Consider the following 17,081-nt stretch of genomic DNA (forward strand, 5'->3'; position numbering starts at 1 on the left):
CTTCAGCACCGTTCTTCGCGAATCTGAACTGCTGATCGCGCAATACATTTAAGCCACAGAGAGAACGAGAGAGAGCGAGATTTTGCAATTTTCAAGAGAGAGAGAGGCAGCCTTGTGTTGACTGCTGTAGGTAATACGCGATCGGCGGAGCTTTTGGCTCAATGGATGACGACAACGCAGTTTCGCGATCAGCAGCGACCGCGATGGCAAAACAAACAGGTGAGCCCGAAGAGAAAAGAGAGCGACCCATGAGCGATGAATGAGAAAAAAAAGAAGAGAGACTGCTGCTACCTATCGGGAGGCTGTTGCTGTGCTGCGCTGTAGATTGTCAACGTTGTCGTCGTCGTTCGAGATTTTCAGGATGCCATTGAGAAGTACACGGTGGAGAAGGAAAGTGCGCTTTTTTGTTCACTCCGAACGAACGATATCTAATTAGTCAGCGAGATCGATCGGCGGAACACACAAAGGGCGGTGATCGAAATCGAAGGAACGAACTAGTCGAAGCGAGAGTGTGTGGAAAACGAGGAGCCGGGTCAAAATCAGGGGTGGTGGCGCAGCATAAGGGGTTGAAGTGAGTGTGTGAAAAGTTGGTTATTTGAGAACGTCACGTCGCGGTTTCGATTAGTGGACCTAAAGTGTGGAAGAATATTGTCGAAAGAAAACAAAAATCATCTTGATCTGTATAAAGAAGTCAGATGGCAGTTGGATGTGTGTACGGAAGTGCTTCTGCTGGAGGATGAGGTCACAGCTGTGCGATATGCGAAGTCGTCTGCGAGAATGGATTCGAATTGGCATTTGCTGAATCGAAATGATTGTTGTCCTGGTAACGAAAACTTGCGGGATGCTGTGATTGCCAGTCATTAGTGAAAGACAAGCTGGTTTAGCTAAGTAAGGAATAATTTCCTAAAATAGACACCCGCTGCCCAGATCGATGAGTACAACGGTTGAGGAGGTGGTGACGGTCGAGAAGGAGAAGGAGAGAAGCGAAGAAACACTGGTCAACGATTGGTCGTACGACGAGAGTACAGCTTTTTGCATGGGAATGGTGGACAAAGGTGGCACTGTGGGAGGCGAGGTGGTGACAAAGAGATGATGGGGCTGGATGACGGAAGAGGTATAGTGATATCGCTTTTCGATTCTTCGTCGCTCGCCGTCGCCGTGTATGTCGCGGCATTTTTCTTAAACCTCTTCTCGGCGGTTTAGTCGTTGGGATTTTTTTTTTGCGCGGTTCTCTTCGTGTATCTCATACACTCTTCTATACACGCCCACCCTGCCTACGAACCCTGCTTCCATCAGCCGTCTCCTCGGACTTTGGAGAGTCCGGGCAGAGCACAAAGCTAACTTGAGCTCGTTCGTACAGTTGGCTGGAGCTGGACTGGTGTTAAAAGATTTTAATTTTTGCATATAATGAACCTCTTATATCTTCTTATGTGTGAGGTTTCTATTCACCAGTTCTCGGACTCGGAGGACCAACGACGAGTGACACCGCGAGGGCCGGTGGATGAAGTAGGAGTAGGAAAAGCCGCAAGCAACGGATTTGCAAACTAGCTCCTCTCGGCGGCGGCAGCGGTGAGCTTATGGAGGAGCCTGCTTCTTTCTGAACTGCTTGCTGCACCAACCAACACCTCTATATGTAAAACTAGTTGATTAACAGCTGCACACCGCACGCCTGAAACTGGGAGAAGCGATGTGTGGTACGGCTGTGCTATCAGATTTCTGCGGGTTTTGCCAGCCTGCAAGATTTAGCTACGATCAGGGCGCAACACATGAGACTTCAATAATAATACGCAACCCGTCCCGTCGCCAGTGGAACAGTCTCAGTTTCTCGAGGGAGGTCAGGTAGCTGCTGCTGTTGCTGCTGTTGCTGAAATTGTGCTACAAGAGGGGAGTGAAAATTGCTGGTTTGTAAACAAAGTAGGCGTGTGAGAATCGTTCAGAGGAAAATCAGTGATCGCAGTAGGCTCCACTGTTCCGTCGTTCCACTCATCTCAGTATGTCATAAAGTTGACCGTTCAATTGAAGGGTCAACTCCAAAGTACAAATGCTCCAACTGAGAAAAGGTAAATTGAGTGTTGCTTTGTTGTTTGCATATTGTAATTAGACGAGAAATGCAAACAGCCTTTTCCACATTCCACCGTCGTCTAAATTGCTGCTGCTGTTGCTGGTCCAGGTTGGTGTGTTTATCTTTTTCCACACACACACACACACCGGCTGCCTGTCCTCCTGTCCGGTCCGTTGTGTGCCTCCCCTAGAAGACCAGCCTTTTTCCTGTAACTGGAGGTCTTATGGGCTGTCCTCGCAAAGTGGCTGTAGGGTGCTTGTTGCACCACGCAAAACTACGACGACGGCTGCCACGACGAGTACGTGAGTGCAATCTTGGTTCAGCGTTGAGAGGGCTTTCAAAGCAGCGCTGCACACATATGTGTGTATCAGGCAATTACTGAGCTAAGTGTACCCACATATCTTGTGTACTTAAGAGCTCCGGGGGCTCCAGAGGTGGAAGGTGGCAATTTGATGGATAACGCAATTGCTATGGATCATTAGATAAATATCTTGGAATTTCTACTTATAGTGCGCCAAATGGTATTTTTTTTTCGATTTCATTATAAAATTTAATATTTCTAACGTTCAGAATCATAAGGGGTTAACTGCGATGATCGATTTTCTTCATAGATTTTCCCTTTTTTTGATAACTCGTCCAGATTATCATTTTCCGGCGCGTTTGCTGTTGTTGTTGCTATCCAACACTGAACACAACCTTTTACAGAACTGCATTGAAAAATAATCGGGAAATTGGTTCACTTAACTGTAGTAATCATAATAGAAAATCGATTGAAAGATTCGACCATCGTAGTTAGGCCATTATGATTCTGAACGCTGGACGCTATATGTCAAGTTTATTTCCTGATGTGCTCAGAATTTCTATAAATTTTTCTGATGTTTCCTGATGTTCTCTGGAATGCTATGAAGTTTTTCCCGAATTTTTTGTAACTTCTTTAAGTATCCGCAATTTATCTGAAATTAAAACAAAATAATAAATGTCGTTCGAAAATTTTCACAAAAGTTCTCAAAATTTCTCTGAAGCTCATAAATGCGTCGAAAAATTATAGATACAAATTCATCATAATTTTAAAATTTCCCCAACAGTGACTTTCCTGATGTTGTCCTGTACCCAATACTCCTACTCCGTAGTACTTATGAGGGTGTCACTAATTCGGTGGCCTCTCGTTGAGTAAGTAGTATCCCTAGTTACGGTAATTATAGGCGTGGCCGGGAATAGTGACAGTCATGCTTTTGGTATTCTTGTTAACTTCCTAGCATTATTCCTGAACGCAGTTTGACTAAGAATTTCAGAAGAGCCGTGAGTGTCACTAGTATCCGAAGTATACCGTAGCAACGCTGACGCTAACGCTAATGTGTTGATCGGAATTACACCTAAAATCCTTCTCAAGAGCAGTTGTTGTCGACGTCGGTAAGATCACCACTGGGATTGAAATCTAGTGACAGCAAGTTGAACGGGAACTTGATCGTAATTTTTCAGTGATTTAAGGAGCTCGTTGGCCTTGTGGCGACCAATTTTGCTTACTACTCATGGGTTCGAAAATTTCAGACTTATTTTTTCTATCATTGATTTTTTCATCGCGTTTTAGCTCGAAACAATGTGCCACTCGATAACATAATTCTAGAAAAGAACTTTAGTGCAAAGCAAGTGCAAGTGATCGAGTAAAATGCATTTCAAAGTGTTTTTTATCAGCATCCTTTTGGTCGGAACTGTTATTAGGCGATTTGCAAGTTGGCCCGACAATTCTGATTGGATTGGAGGCGGATTGTGCAAGAGTTTCTTTGAAGATCCGATGGAATGGTTTGAAGTGTTGAGATGCAACAGTCTTCCAAGTTTTTGCTTCACGGGCAAACCATCGTTCATTTGGTGAGATCGTTCCTGTTTATAGATTCACCTGTTTCGGTTTCTACAACTTTGTCTTAGACATCATTTCGATCATTTCATCAAAGCCGCTTTCGTGCTGTATTTTGATGAGAAATCAAATGTCGAGTGCGCTATTGTCAAAGGTTGAGAACGAGTGGTTATGGCCAAGTTCCAACATAGATTTGCCAACTGTTTCATTAGGCAAGCGTTTCGTCCTAGTGCTTTTTTCTGGTTTTAGACGTTTGATGTTTTGTACCTTGAAGTTCCATTTTTGTGATCATGATTTGTCTGAAGAATTTTCGAACTAGTTTCGCAATAACCCTGAAAAGTCTTGGAAGTGCCAGTAGTGCAGCAAGACATGACGGCCTTTTATTCCATTTTTTTTTCTTTTCAGAAAGCGAGTAATGGCGCTATAACCATAAGCCATATAGGGCTAAGCCAAGAGCTAGTGCTCATGTCCCAACCACTCGAGGAAAATGGAGCATCATTTAACTTTTTTAGATTAGATGTTCCCAACGACCAATCATTTATAACAACGGAACGTACGGTACGAGATGTCCACCCCAAGTAACATTTCCAGTTTTATAAAGGTTTTATAGCATTCTACAAGTCTAAATCATGGTCTGCAGAACCTTCATAAAACCAAAAACTTACTTGGGACGTTTCATCCATTTATTGAATTCTGAAGCATCGTCCGATGTTTCTGAATCATCTTGCCCCTTAAATGCTGCACAGTAGGCCTGGCCGTTTTGATATATTTTGCGCATCTCTGATGTACAACATATACCAAATAGACAAGAAAAAGGATGGAGGTATATCTATCATTTTCCAGGATGCTTTCATGAACTGGCTGTGTTGGTATTAGATTAGATTAGATACCATGACAATCACGAAAAGCCCTTAAAATTAGCTCAAAATTACCTGATGTTCGTTTCTTTCCAAAATTTGAATAAAACTGTCGGATCTTCGTAAATTCCATGAGTCTCCAGGAACTTCTTTGAAGTTCCTGCAACTTCCTTGACATTTATTGAACTTCTCTTATAGGTTCTTTGATTTGTGTTAATGATCTCCAAGCATCCCTAAAGTTCTCTGAATTCTGCTGAAGCTCTTGGTACTGCCCTGAAATAAATGGAACTGTCCTAAAAATCCTTTGAACTTTCCTTTCGCTGGGCTTCTTTGAAGTTCCCAAATTTTCAATGTAATTTTCTTAACTTCTCTGGAGATCTCTGGATTACTTTGAAATTCTCGGAACTTTTTTATGGGTCTCGAAATTTTCCTGAAGTTCATGGAACTGTTCTGAAAATATTGGAACTTACACTTACATAACTCACGCTTACGCTTAAAACTTCCCTGAAAGTCTGGACTTTCATGCAGCTCTCGGAACTTCCCTAAAGTTATTGGAACTGCACATAAGATCTCTGTAATTCCCCAAAGATCTCTAGATCAGGCATCTCTGAGGTACTTGGCATCCACAATTTTCATTAAGTTCTCTCTACATTTCTGGTGTTTTATTGACTTACCTGAAGTTCGCTGAATATTCCTGAAGATCTCAGTTTCTGCAGTTTTCCTGCCTTGACGTTCTTTAAGCTCCCCTGAAGTGTCCAAAATATTCCAGAATTTTTCGGAATTTCCCTTATGTTCTCGTAGTATGTTTATGAAACTTCCTTGAAATTATAAGCATATCCTCCTCCAACAATTCTGAAGTTTATGGGACTTCCCTGAAGATCTCTAATATTTCTTTGAAGTTCACGATGCTTTCCTGAAGTTTTCACTAATTTACTGATGATGATCTGGAATTGACCTAAAGATCTCTAAACCTCCCTGAAGTTCGCTGGACTTCCGTGAACTTCTTGGAATTTCTATACTTATACTTTCAGAATTTCTTGGACGTTTCCGACATTCTCCTGAAAATAATGAAACTGCCCTAAAGTTCTAGAAATCTACCTGAAGTTCTCGGAACTTCCATGATATTTATGGAACTGCCTTGAAATTTTCAGAACTGCCTGGAATTCACGTTGCTTCCCTAAAGATCTTGAACCTTCCAACGGTGTTCGGGTCAAAATGACCCGAATCTCACTTTCAAACTGTCATAGCTTTTGACGGTTACCATTTATCGCTCTCACATTTTGTGACTTTCAATCTTTTATGGAAAACTCAATTCCTCCGTTTTGACTGACATTTTTGGACGATTCTGAAGGGCTCCACAAAAATGGCTACGTTAAAGTTGTTCGGATCATATTGACCCAACGATTTCGGAGCAATTTTCGTACCAAATTTTAAATTCTTTGCATCCAAACCAATCTTTAGGGCTTAAATTTTGTGAATCCGGCCACAAATCTAAGTTTGACCGGAATTGATCACTCAGAATCGGTGTAGGAATGATCAAGTTTAACTTTTTTTTTCATATGCCAAGTCGTGTGATATCTCAAAATTCCAAGCATTTCATATAGGAATCATCAGAGGCTATGTCAACTGTCTAAAGCAACATTGGTCATCCGTTGGTCCCGGAATCGGTTCCGTAGGCACCGTAAATGTGGCCAATTTATCACTTCCATAGAAACAAGCCGTGTGGCACCTCAAAATTTGCAGAATTTTTCGAAGAATTAATCAGAGGCCATTTCAACATGGGCGGGGCATTATTGGCCTTTTGGTGGCCACAGAACCGGTTCCGGGAATCTCGGAATGGTGGCCAATTTATAATTTTCATAGGTCCAATTCGTGCGACACCTCAAAATGCGCATTATTTCATGGAGAATTCATCAGAGACTATGTCAACCATCTAATTTAGCATTGGTCATCCGGTGGTCACGGAACCGGTTCCGGGAACCCCGAAAAAGTGTCTAATTTATAATTTTCATAGTTCCAATTCATGCGACACCTTAATCGCAGAATTTCATGAAGAACACATCAGAGGCCATGACAACATTAATGGGGCAACATTGGCCATTCAGTGGTCTCGGGACAACTCCCGAAAACCCCGGAAAGGTGGCCAATTTATAATTTTAATAGTACAAAGACCTGCGATATCTCAAAATTCTCAGAATTTCACGGAGAATTCATCAGAGGCTATGTCAACTGTCTAAAGCAACATTGGTCACCTGGTGGTCCCGGAACCGGTTCCGAAGACACCGTAAATGTGGCCAATTTATCTTTTCCATAGAACCAAGCCGTGTGGCACCTCAACATTTGCAGAAATTCTCGAAGAATTAATCAGAGGCCATTTCAACACATCCGGGGCAACATTGGCCATCCGGTGGTCACCGAACCGGTTTCGGGAATCCCGAAATACTGGCTAATTAATTATTTTCATAGGTCCAATTCGTACATACCTTACCAATCAGGCTAAGGCCTTGTTGTCCTCTGCTGTCCAAAGAAGTCGTCTCCACTCTACTCGATCCATGGCCACAGTTCGCCAGCCTCGTAGTCTGCGAAGGGTCCGCAGGTCACCTTCTACTTGGTCGATCCACCTTGACCGCTGCGCGCCTCTTCTTCTTGTTCCTGTTGGGTCGCTTTCTAGAACCATTTTCACTGGGTCGTCGTGCGGCATTCTTACGACGTGCCCAGCCCACCGTAGTCGCCCATTTTTTGCAATATGAACGATGGATGGTTCTCCCAGCAGCTGGTGCAATTCGTGGTTCATTCGCCTCCTTCACGTTCCGTCATCCATCTGCACTTCACCGTAGATGGTACGCAACACCTTTCGTTCGAAAACACCAAGGGTGCGTTGGTCCTCCACGAGCATAGTCCAGGTCTCGTGGCCGTAAAGGACCACCGGTCTAATCAGCGTCTTGTAGACAGTCAACTTCGTGCGGCGGCGAATTTTATTCGACCAGAGCGTCCTCCGGAGTCCAAAGTAGGCACGATTCCCTGCCATAATGCGTCTTTGAATAATTGAATTTCTCTGCTGGTATCATTTTCGGCGGTCACCAGTGAGCCCAAATACATGAACTCATCGACCACCTCGATTTCGTCACCGTCAATCTGAACTCGGGGTGGGAGTTCCAATTCGTGCGACACCACAAAATTCTCAGAATTTCATGAAGAATTCATTAGAGGCCATGTCAACATATCTGGGCCAAAATTGGTGATCTGGTGGTCCCGGAACCGGTTCCGCAGACACCGTAAAAGTGGTCAATTTATCACTTCCATAGAACCAAGCCGTGTGGCACTTCAAAATTTGCAGAATATCATCGATAATTCATCAGAGACTATGTCAACTGTCTACAGCAAATTTTGAGAGGAACTAGTCAAGTGCTAAAAATCTCAATAATTAAGTTATTGAAAAAAATAAATGTCTAAAGCAATATTAGTCCCCTGGTGGTCCCGAAACACTTTCAAGAGACACTGTAAATGTGGTTAATTTATCACTTCCGTAGAACTAAGCCATGTGGCACCTCAAAATTTGCAGAGTTTCTCGAATAATTAATCATGGACCATTTCAACATGTCTGCGGCAACATTTGTCATCCGGTGGTCACGGAACCGGTTTCGGAAATTCCGAAAAGGTGGTCAATTTGTAATTTTCATAGGTCCAATTCGTGTGGCACTTCAAAATTCGCAGAATTTTAAGAATAATTCATCAGAGACTATGTCAACCATCTAATTCAGCATTGGCCACCGGGTGGTCACGGAACTGGTTCCGGGAATCCCGAAAAAGTGGCTAATTTATAATTTTCATATGTCCAATTCGTGCGACACTTCAAAATTCGCAGAATTTTAAGAATAATTCATCAGACATGGCCGGGGCAATATTGGCCAGCCGGTGGTCCTGGAACAGGTTCCGTAAACCCCGGACAGTTGGCCAATTTATACTTTTGATAGAACCATCTCATGAGACACCTCAAAATTCACAGAATTTCATAAAGAATTCATCAGAGACTATGTCATGTCAACCATCTAATTCAGCTTTAGCCATCCGTTGGTCCCGGAACAGGTTCCGGCAGCCCCGAAAATGTGGTCAATTTATCATTTACATAGAATCAAGTCGTGCAGCACATCCCACCAGAGCTAAGGGGGTCTCAGTCGGTAAAGGCGCAGCTACAAAGCAGGATATTCTGGAGGTGGCTGGACTCGACTTCCCTGGGCATAGAGTTTTTGACTTCCCTGGGTATGGAGTATTTATGATTGTACTTGCCACATAATTATACTAATGCAAAAATGCTACAGGCATCGGAAGTTCTCAATTGGGTTAGAAGGAAAGGGGTGTAAGTGACTTTGATCGATTCTCTTCATCGACTTTCTCTTTCGTCAATAATGCAGCTACAAACACATTCCTTGATTCGTGCGCCATTCTGGATGCTAGATGAGAACCTCCTTCATCAAACTTGTGGCAGAAATTGCGCAAAATCTGTTTATAAAGCTGTGGCTATCAAAAGAGAAAGTCAATGAAGAGAATCGATCCAAGTCACTTACACCCGTCTCCTTCTAACCCCCTCAATTAATAACAGTGAAAGTACATCTAGAACACTAAGTTGAGAGTACGCAATAAGCTAATATGCGATAAGCAATAAACTTGAAATGCGAAGAAAAAGAAGAAGAAAAAACTACAAAGGACAGCCCTATGGGATTGTACGCAATGTTGACGTAGGCCTACGTGGTCTTATATAATAAATCTTATTTGTTAACTGCAGCAGTAGCTTGTGTGTTTTGAGGAAATAGGAATTTGAGCGAGGTTCTCTCTGTTTATACTCTTTAGTATGACGCGTTTGACATAGTGGCCTACACTGCTTGTGTACTGGAGAACACCACCACTCACCAAGCGGTTATTGAAAAATCACCGTTTGGTGAGACCGGATGGAATTCAACTTTGAAATCTGTGTTAGGGAATCCGCTTTTCGCAGGCAATCGGTGATAAGTTTGACTATCATAGGAACAGTTGCACATTCATGCATATTTCAATAGTGACATTTTTAAAAATAATAAAGTCTTAAATTTAACAGATACGTAGAAAAATTTCCGATCGATTGGTGATAAAATTATTGAAATTGGTCCAGGGGCAGCTGAGTTGTTAACGTTCAAAATCTTTCATAATTTTGTTACATGTTCCAGTTTCGGTTTTCACAAAGTGTACCCCCATATAGATATCACAGACGTAGTCCTACGTCAAAAGAAGAAGAAGAAGAAGAATTCATCAGAGGATATGCAGCATTTGCAGATGCTGCATCTGAATTTCTTTTATTGCTCTAAATGAACCTTACCTTACCAATCAGGCTAAGGTCTACTCGATCCATGTCGCCACACGTCACCAGCCTCGTAGTCTGCGAAGGGCCTGTAGGTCGCCTTCTACTTAGTCGATCCACCTCAATGTTGGGTCACGGCGTTCGACTTCGACGGGTGTTATGACCGAGAGATTTGAGAGTATGCATACTGCAACTAAGTAGTGGTCCGAATATATGTTCGCACTCAGGTACTTGCCGACGTTCGTAATGGCGTGATCGATTTGGTTTTCTGTGTGTTGGACAGGTTATCTCCAGGTGGCTTTGTAGATATCCTTACGGGAGAAAAAGGTACTTCGGACTACCATACCATACTTCATGCATCGTTGGCCGTTTTCGTTCGATGCAGCATGCAGGCTATCGTAGCCCTTGAAGCCGAGCGATTTGCAGTTCCATGTTCCGAGTTTCCAATCGTAGTCCGCGTAGGTCTGTGCTGATTGTTCCGATCCGTATTTCTTTCTTCGGTATTCGCAACTTTATATTGTTTCCAGGGCGGCTTGTTAGGCTATCGTGCGCAGCTCTGTTAAAAATCCCACACTGGCATTTAGAGCGAATTTAGATCGATATTTCTTGCGTCACTTTTCAATAGGTCCTATCTACATTGATCGATTGTCTCTTTTCTTAATAACTTGACTGCATTCATATTTGGGACAAATTTTTCTACATAGTCTGTTAAAAGAAAGTATTATTAAGCGTATTGGACGATAAGAACAGCTGAACATGTTTTTGGAGCCGAGTTATTAACGAAAGAGAGAGTCTATGAAGAGAATCGATCAATGTGTAGATTGGTCTATTTGAAAAGTGACGCGAGATTTCTGCGCCCTGTATATATTTATTAATAATAATAATAATAATAATAATCGGTTTTCGGAGCTGGTTACTCATGGAGCAACCATCAGAAATCAGCATGACAGGCCTGGTTGCTACATCCTACAAACGGAATTTGATTGAAACAAAGCTAACAACACCGTTTTTGTTTATTATACGACCATCTCGAACCTTCACTAAACCACAGCCGCACCTGGTGCAAATATTGACTATTCGACCTAAACAACACCACTTAAGCTGAGAAGTGGAGTATATAACTAGAACCACACGCAGCCTGTTGTAGGTGACTTTTGCGTTTACTTGTTGCTACTACATTAAGAGGCTGTCCATAAACCACATCGACAGTTTAAAGGTGGGGAGGGGGTCACCGAATTTCCACGGTCTATAACAATTTTCAAACATGTATATGTGCAAATCTCTTCAAATCTGTTCACGTGGAATATGGACAACCCCTTATTCGTCGTCTATCTCGGTTGTGGACAGACGGCCACCACACTATCATCATGATCATCGATCGGTTAATTGCGTTTCGCCCTATAAAGGTGTGCAGTATTACCCTAGCAAACAACAAACCCGCGGTGAGGGGGGACAACAGTGGGAATTTTCCTCTTTCTGTTCTTGCCTTTCAATCACACTAAGCTAAAAGCTACAAATCAGAAAGCAATCCGACGAACAACCGAACGTCGTCAGGAGAAGAATATTAAGTGATTGCGTCAGCGCTTGCTTCGCGTTCGAGTCGCAGCAGAAATGTCACGTAATTTATGGCAGAACGCCCCTCATCGATCGATCGCGCCATCCTGCCAGAGCCAGAGGAGATAGAGATTCAAACGAGACAAGCTGGAACCGAAACGAAATGCACTCAGCTGGCCATGCAGTGCGGAGAATGATGCATCGCCTTACGCACACTCAATATGTGTGAGCATCGGAGCACACACACAGTAGGCTGGTTTGTGGTCGGTCAGTGGTGCGCGGCGAGGGAAAAGACTTCAACGAGCTTTCAAGCGACAAACTTTCTTCCACACTTTTTGTTCCGCGCGCGCGTTTTCTTGGGTTGCTTCGATTCGTCGTGAATGAAAAAAAAAAAACAAGTCAAGAAGAATGACACTTGTTCTGCTTCCTTTGTATGCGCAGGTTGCTTTGTTGGAAGGCGAACATGGGCGGTTGGCCACTGCTGTTGTTGACTACTCTGATGCTCGTTGGAGTAGTCTGTGGAAATCGTGAGCATAAGGTGCGAATCAATTAGCATTGGCAATCGATTGTGATAAAACTCGATTATTATTCGTTTTAGGTTCACAACATTGTGTTGTACCCGGACAAGCACTCGTGGTGTTCGACGAGGAACATCAGCCAGGTGATCAGTTACCCGGGATGCAAACAGGTGACGATCGATAACAATGTTTGCGTGGGAGCTTGCTTCAGTTACTCGATTCCCCATACCGAGCCATCCGATCCTGGCGAAGTGATTGGGCCATACTGTGACAGTTGTCAACCGTCGGAGACTTCATGGCATCATGTATGGTTGATTATCATCAATTAGTATCGTCTATTTTTCGACAATAACAATCTTGTTTTCTTTTCAGGTGACTTTGGATTGTTCGGAAAATTCCAGTAACAATGGTGACGAAGAGTCAAAGCCTTCGGTTTTGGTGAAACGAGTCCAGATAATCAAAAATTGTTCGTGCACATCCTGTGAGAAGCAGACTCACAAAAAGCACCATCACCATCATCAGGAGGAGCAACAGGTCACTCAGGTGTCCTCTACCACAGCATCCTTAATCCAGAACGACATTCCCGAACTGCTGGAAGTGGTTCCGTACAGTGAGAACGATACTGAACCAATCCACCATTCACCGATCCACTCGCATCAGAGTGGAACCCATGGCACGACCTACATGCAGCAGCATCAACTCAACCACTACGAGCACAACAGTCACACCGAGAATGTCAAGAAGCTACTTCACCAAAAAATCACCGGCCTTCTCAAGAGCATCGAGGAAACCAACTCCAAACATGACCGCGAGCAGTTGGTCGAAATGATCAAGCTCATCAAAGGTTCGAGCGATCGCAACTGGGATGACCTGGTGGAATCCCTCCAATCCGAGAACGCCATCCTGGATTTCGATCGGCTCCGAGCGGAGCTCGAGACGGAAGAAGATCCTCAAATCCACGTCCAACCCAAATCATCTGAACATGAAGATCACGAACGGCTGCTGAAGCATCAGTTCGACATCCTGAACCACCACCCTCACCACCATCCCCATCAGCATCACGCAGGGGACAAACTGGACGAACACCATCACCTGCAACGGGGTCCCCATGGTTCGTTGGTCATCACCTCCGACGAGCACGAAATCAAGGAGAAGATCAACATTCACTCACACGAGCTGAAACCGAACCACGCGGGAGCGATTCTAACCTACGACAACCATCACAGCGAGCACGCTAGAAACCATCGCCATGGGGCGGACGGAGCTGCCACTGATCATAGCAACGTTGGTCAGGAGCAAAACTGAGGCCGCCTACCCCGATGGGGCGGGGGTGGAAAAATTATATTTGTTTTTAAGCTTCTAGTCGTTAGTGATTTTTTGTTTCCTTTTTCAAATTTAGCTTCCCTCCCTGATCGAACAATTTTTGATCGATTGTCTTGCTATATATTTGCGCCGGTTTCACATTGAATCGCCACCCAAGCGTGCGTGGCAATAGTTTTTTTTTTTGAATATTTTATCTGTGAACAAATGTGTTTTTTATTTAACCACCAAACACACACACACGCCCAAATTGTATTAGGTAATATCTTTCGTTTAAGTTAATATTTATTTTTTTTTCTGTTGGAAAGCTGGTCTCTAGACAGAAATGGAAGTGAGAAAAGTACGGATTTTTTTCAAACGCTAAATTGTTCTTCTGAGAAAACCAATACCACCAACCACCACACCACCACCATACACTGAAGATCTTCGAACGGGTGTCATTCGTTGGGATGCCTTCAGTAGTTTTGTTTTAGTTATGTTTGAAAGTAGTTGAAACGAGTGATCGTCAAAATTAATTGAATAAATTGCTGAAATAAAGTTGAGTATATTTAACATATTTATGGTGGTAAGCTCCAACCGGTATTATCCTCGGAATAAATCCCTTTCGAGAATGTCCGGCTGCTTCGATGCTGACATCAGTGTTAATTAACACGACTCTAAGCCAACTTTTTCCAGGTCATCCAAACAGGGTCGGTATTAAAAGTTAATTCGAGTTGGAGCTTACTGCCATTAGAGTTTTGTTTGTACTATTATAGTTAGGGAAGCTGCAATTGGCTAGCGGTTTGATTTGTAGAAAGTTATGAGAAGTTCTGGTTGGTTATGCTTTTGGAGAAAAAAAGAACAATTGTCAGATCGGGATCGGCTTGCAACGTATTGTGAATTTTCAGAGTTAACCTTTCCATGCTACTTTCTGCATTATCGTACCGTACCGTGAAATAACCATACGTTAATCGGACAAAATCGTGGACAAAGTATTGCATCCAACATTGCCAAGACTGCAAAATATAAACATAGAGGCATATTCTGCGCCGCGACTTTTATCTTTTTAACCTGGAGGTTTGAATTTTGCTTGCGTGTTTTCTTTTGTGATTTTTATATTTAAAAATATGTTAAGTCTCTTGCAAATATGTGTTTTTTTTTTCTATTGGAAGTATTGCATCTGAAAGTGGATTAAAAGTGCAGTTCATCGAAAGCAGTTTGAGCTGATTGGTAACGAAGAAAGGGGATCATTGTCAAGTGGGCCAACATCCTGAGGTTCATAGTGACACTGAGCAATGGCGGTGTGTTTATCCCGATGCACTTCTTCCCAGCAAGGGGAAACGGATTTTCTTATTTTCAAGATCAAGGAGATGATGATTCATTTGGGAGAACAATTGATCTTAAGCTTAGGAATCATAAGGAGGCCGATTAATTACAGATCATTCGGATGAGACCCATCCTTTTTAATAGTTAACATTACATTTCAACCCGTATTCATAGAAACTTACTTACTTACAACATAATGTCCCAAAATTGATGAGGTTGGCTAGCATGACAAATGCCAGCTCGATCAACGAATTACTCCGTTACAAACGCAACGCATCACATTTTTTTAAACTGCTTTTAAAAAATGTCTTTTTTTTAAATTGTCTTAAGCTTGATACTTTTTCGACTAATGTTTCCATTTCCTCGCTGTTTTTGGCTACCAAGAGTTCGAGAAACAGCTGGTGGCACATCCAGGTAATTCCTACAATCGGGAAATACAACCCAACTAACAATTTTCGCAATGTAAACGCTTTATTAATTTTATTTATACAGCCTTAAGCTGTATTCAAATGTTATACGATATGAGGAAACCTTTACTCAACCTCTATACAAGCAAATCTGGCGAACTTAGTCAGCTACTTTTGCATTATCCATTTGCGCTTTTATACAGCTACAGTTTATACAGTTAACCTTCTGTTTAGTTGTGTGTGAACTAGAAAGGCGCTTATTCAACCTTTTCCCGGTTGGATAATCACTACCTGATTGTCAAGTCCCGTTTAAGGTCTGTTCCTGAGCCTTTTGCAGTCATCCTAACCCCTCTATATTTATCACATTGATGTGAGCAACGACGAAATGCTTGATTGTTGTTCCCGTGCTTGAGATGAACTCATAAGTTTCTCAAATAGCACCACCAAAAGTAGCAAAAGGAGAAATCGACTTCGAATAACAGTCAATTTAAATGGCTAGAGTCGGTGTATGAGTCGGCAGTCGGAGCCGATCAATACCACCTGTACGCAAAAAGCATACACCGATTCTACCGCCGTTGGGACATCCCTGCCCTGGGTGGGCGGAACACCTCCACCTGCCCTTGGTGGGGCTCTGTCTTATTCTAGACGCAACGAGCCGTCAAGTACGGATCCCACGGTCTACGAAACCAACGACACCAGTCGTGTGAACGTATCTAGCATAACGACACCGTAGATGAAAAACCTCCACCTTGGGCTTGGTCAAAATCGACACATACCTTAGCCATCGAACCGGAGCCAAGCAGGGTTACCTGCTCACAACCAGCCAATATTTCCGCCAACGAGATCACTTATCCGCAAACCTGCCAAAACATCCATTCTCCCGTTGGATCACCCCTGCCTTGGATGGGTGGAATTTTTCATTCGGTCTGCTGCTCGAGCCCACCGGTGGCTCTTCCCGATGTGCCATCTTCGCATTTGTTGGATGGAACGCCTCCACTTATCCTTGGCGGAGCTCTGACGGACACGGTCTCGGCCGACGAAATCAACGCCACCAGTCGTACGAACGTACCTAGCATCTGCGACACCGTAGATGGAATGCCTACACCTCTTCTCAACGCTGTTAGGCCCTACTCGACATGCAGTGAGTCTACTATCTCGTACCCCACACCTGCACTGCCCAAGCCGGTGAACGTTGTTCTCCAGTGGAATGTAAACGGATTCCTTGGCCGCCTAGGGAAATTGGAGCTCCTTTGCCAAAGCGATGTCCCCTGGATAATCGCTCTACAATAAAGGTCAATAAAGTTACAACCGACCAACTCAATCGTTTGCTGGGAGGGAGATACGATTGGAGCTACAAGAGCTGCGGCAACTTCAGGCACTTCGTAGCCATCGGGGTGCTTAGGAGCATTCCACACCAAGTTCTTGACCTCCAAACCGACCGCAAGAACGCCGCTAACTTAGCTATCGGCCAACTTAGATGGAGACTTAAGTGCAGCTATTTCCAAGCTTCCGGAAACGCGGTTCATTGTCGGCGACTTCAATGAGCACCATCCGGAATGGGGCAGCCCTCGCCCAGACCCCAGAGGTTCTAACCTGGCGAACATCTTCGAGAGTGAGGACCTGGTGGTGCTGAACGACGGCGCTCCCACACCACCGAGATCGACATTGCCACTGCCAGTCGATCTATCGCGAACAGGACACTGTGGAATATCAGCAACGACCTGCATGATAGTGACCATTATCCAATCCGCATACAGCTTTCCGTAGGCACGGCCCCTCCAACGACTCGGAGACCCAGATGGCGCTACGAGGAAGCCAACTGGGACGCCTTCAGGGAGAAATCCGACGCTCTCCTTCAGCAATGCGATCCGAAC

General features: G+C 43.7%; 1 protein-coding gene across 2 annotated transcripts; it reads left to right on the top strand.

The window, feature by feature from the left end:
• The first annotated feature begins 366 nt into the window (after window positions 1–366).
• On the top strand, window positions 367–14,094 carry LOC135700750 (histidine-rich glycoprotein-like). Of its 2 annotated transcripts, none has more exons than XM_065221381.1 (4): window positions 367–571; window positions 12,099–12,195; window positions 12,256–12,480; window positions 12,548–14,094. In XM_065221381.1, the coding sequence occupies exons 2-4, from the start codon at window positions 12,121–12,123 to the stop codon at window positions 13,478–13,480; spliced, it is 1,233 nt and encodes a 410-aa protein (XP_065077453.1). In that variant the 5' UTR covers window positions 367–571; window positions 12,099–12,120; the 3' UTR covers window positions 13,481–14,094. The 2 variants fall into 2 exon arrangements, with proteins under 2 accessions (XP_065077453.1, XP_065077454.1); XM_065221382.1 differs by lacking the exon at window positions 367–571 and adding an exon at window positions 1,883–1,901.
• The last annotated feature ends 2,987 nt before the right edge of the window (window positions 14,095–17,081 follow it).

This window comes from Ochlerotatus camptorhynchus, unplaced genomic scaffold (assembly GCF_037179485.1).
Source record: "Ochlerotatus camptorhynchus isolate MF236.1 unplaced genomic scaffold, CSIRO-AGI_Acam_v1.1 ptg000141l, whole genome shotgun sequence".
In the NCBI taxonomy this organism is placed as follows: domain Eukaryota; kingdom Metazoa; phylum Arthropoda; class Insecta; order Diptera; family Culicidae; genus Ochlerotatus; species Ochlerotatus camptorhynchus.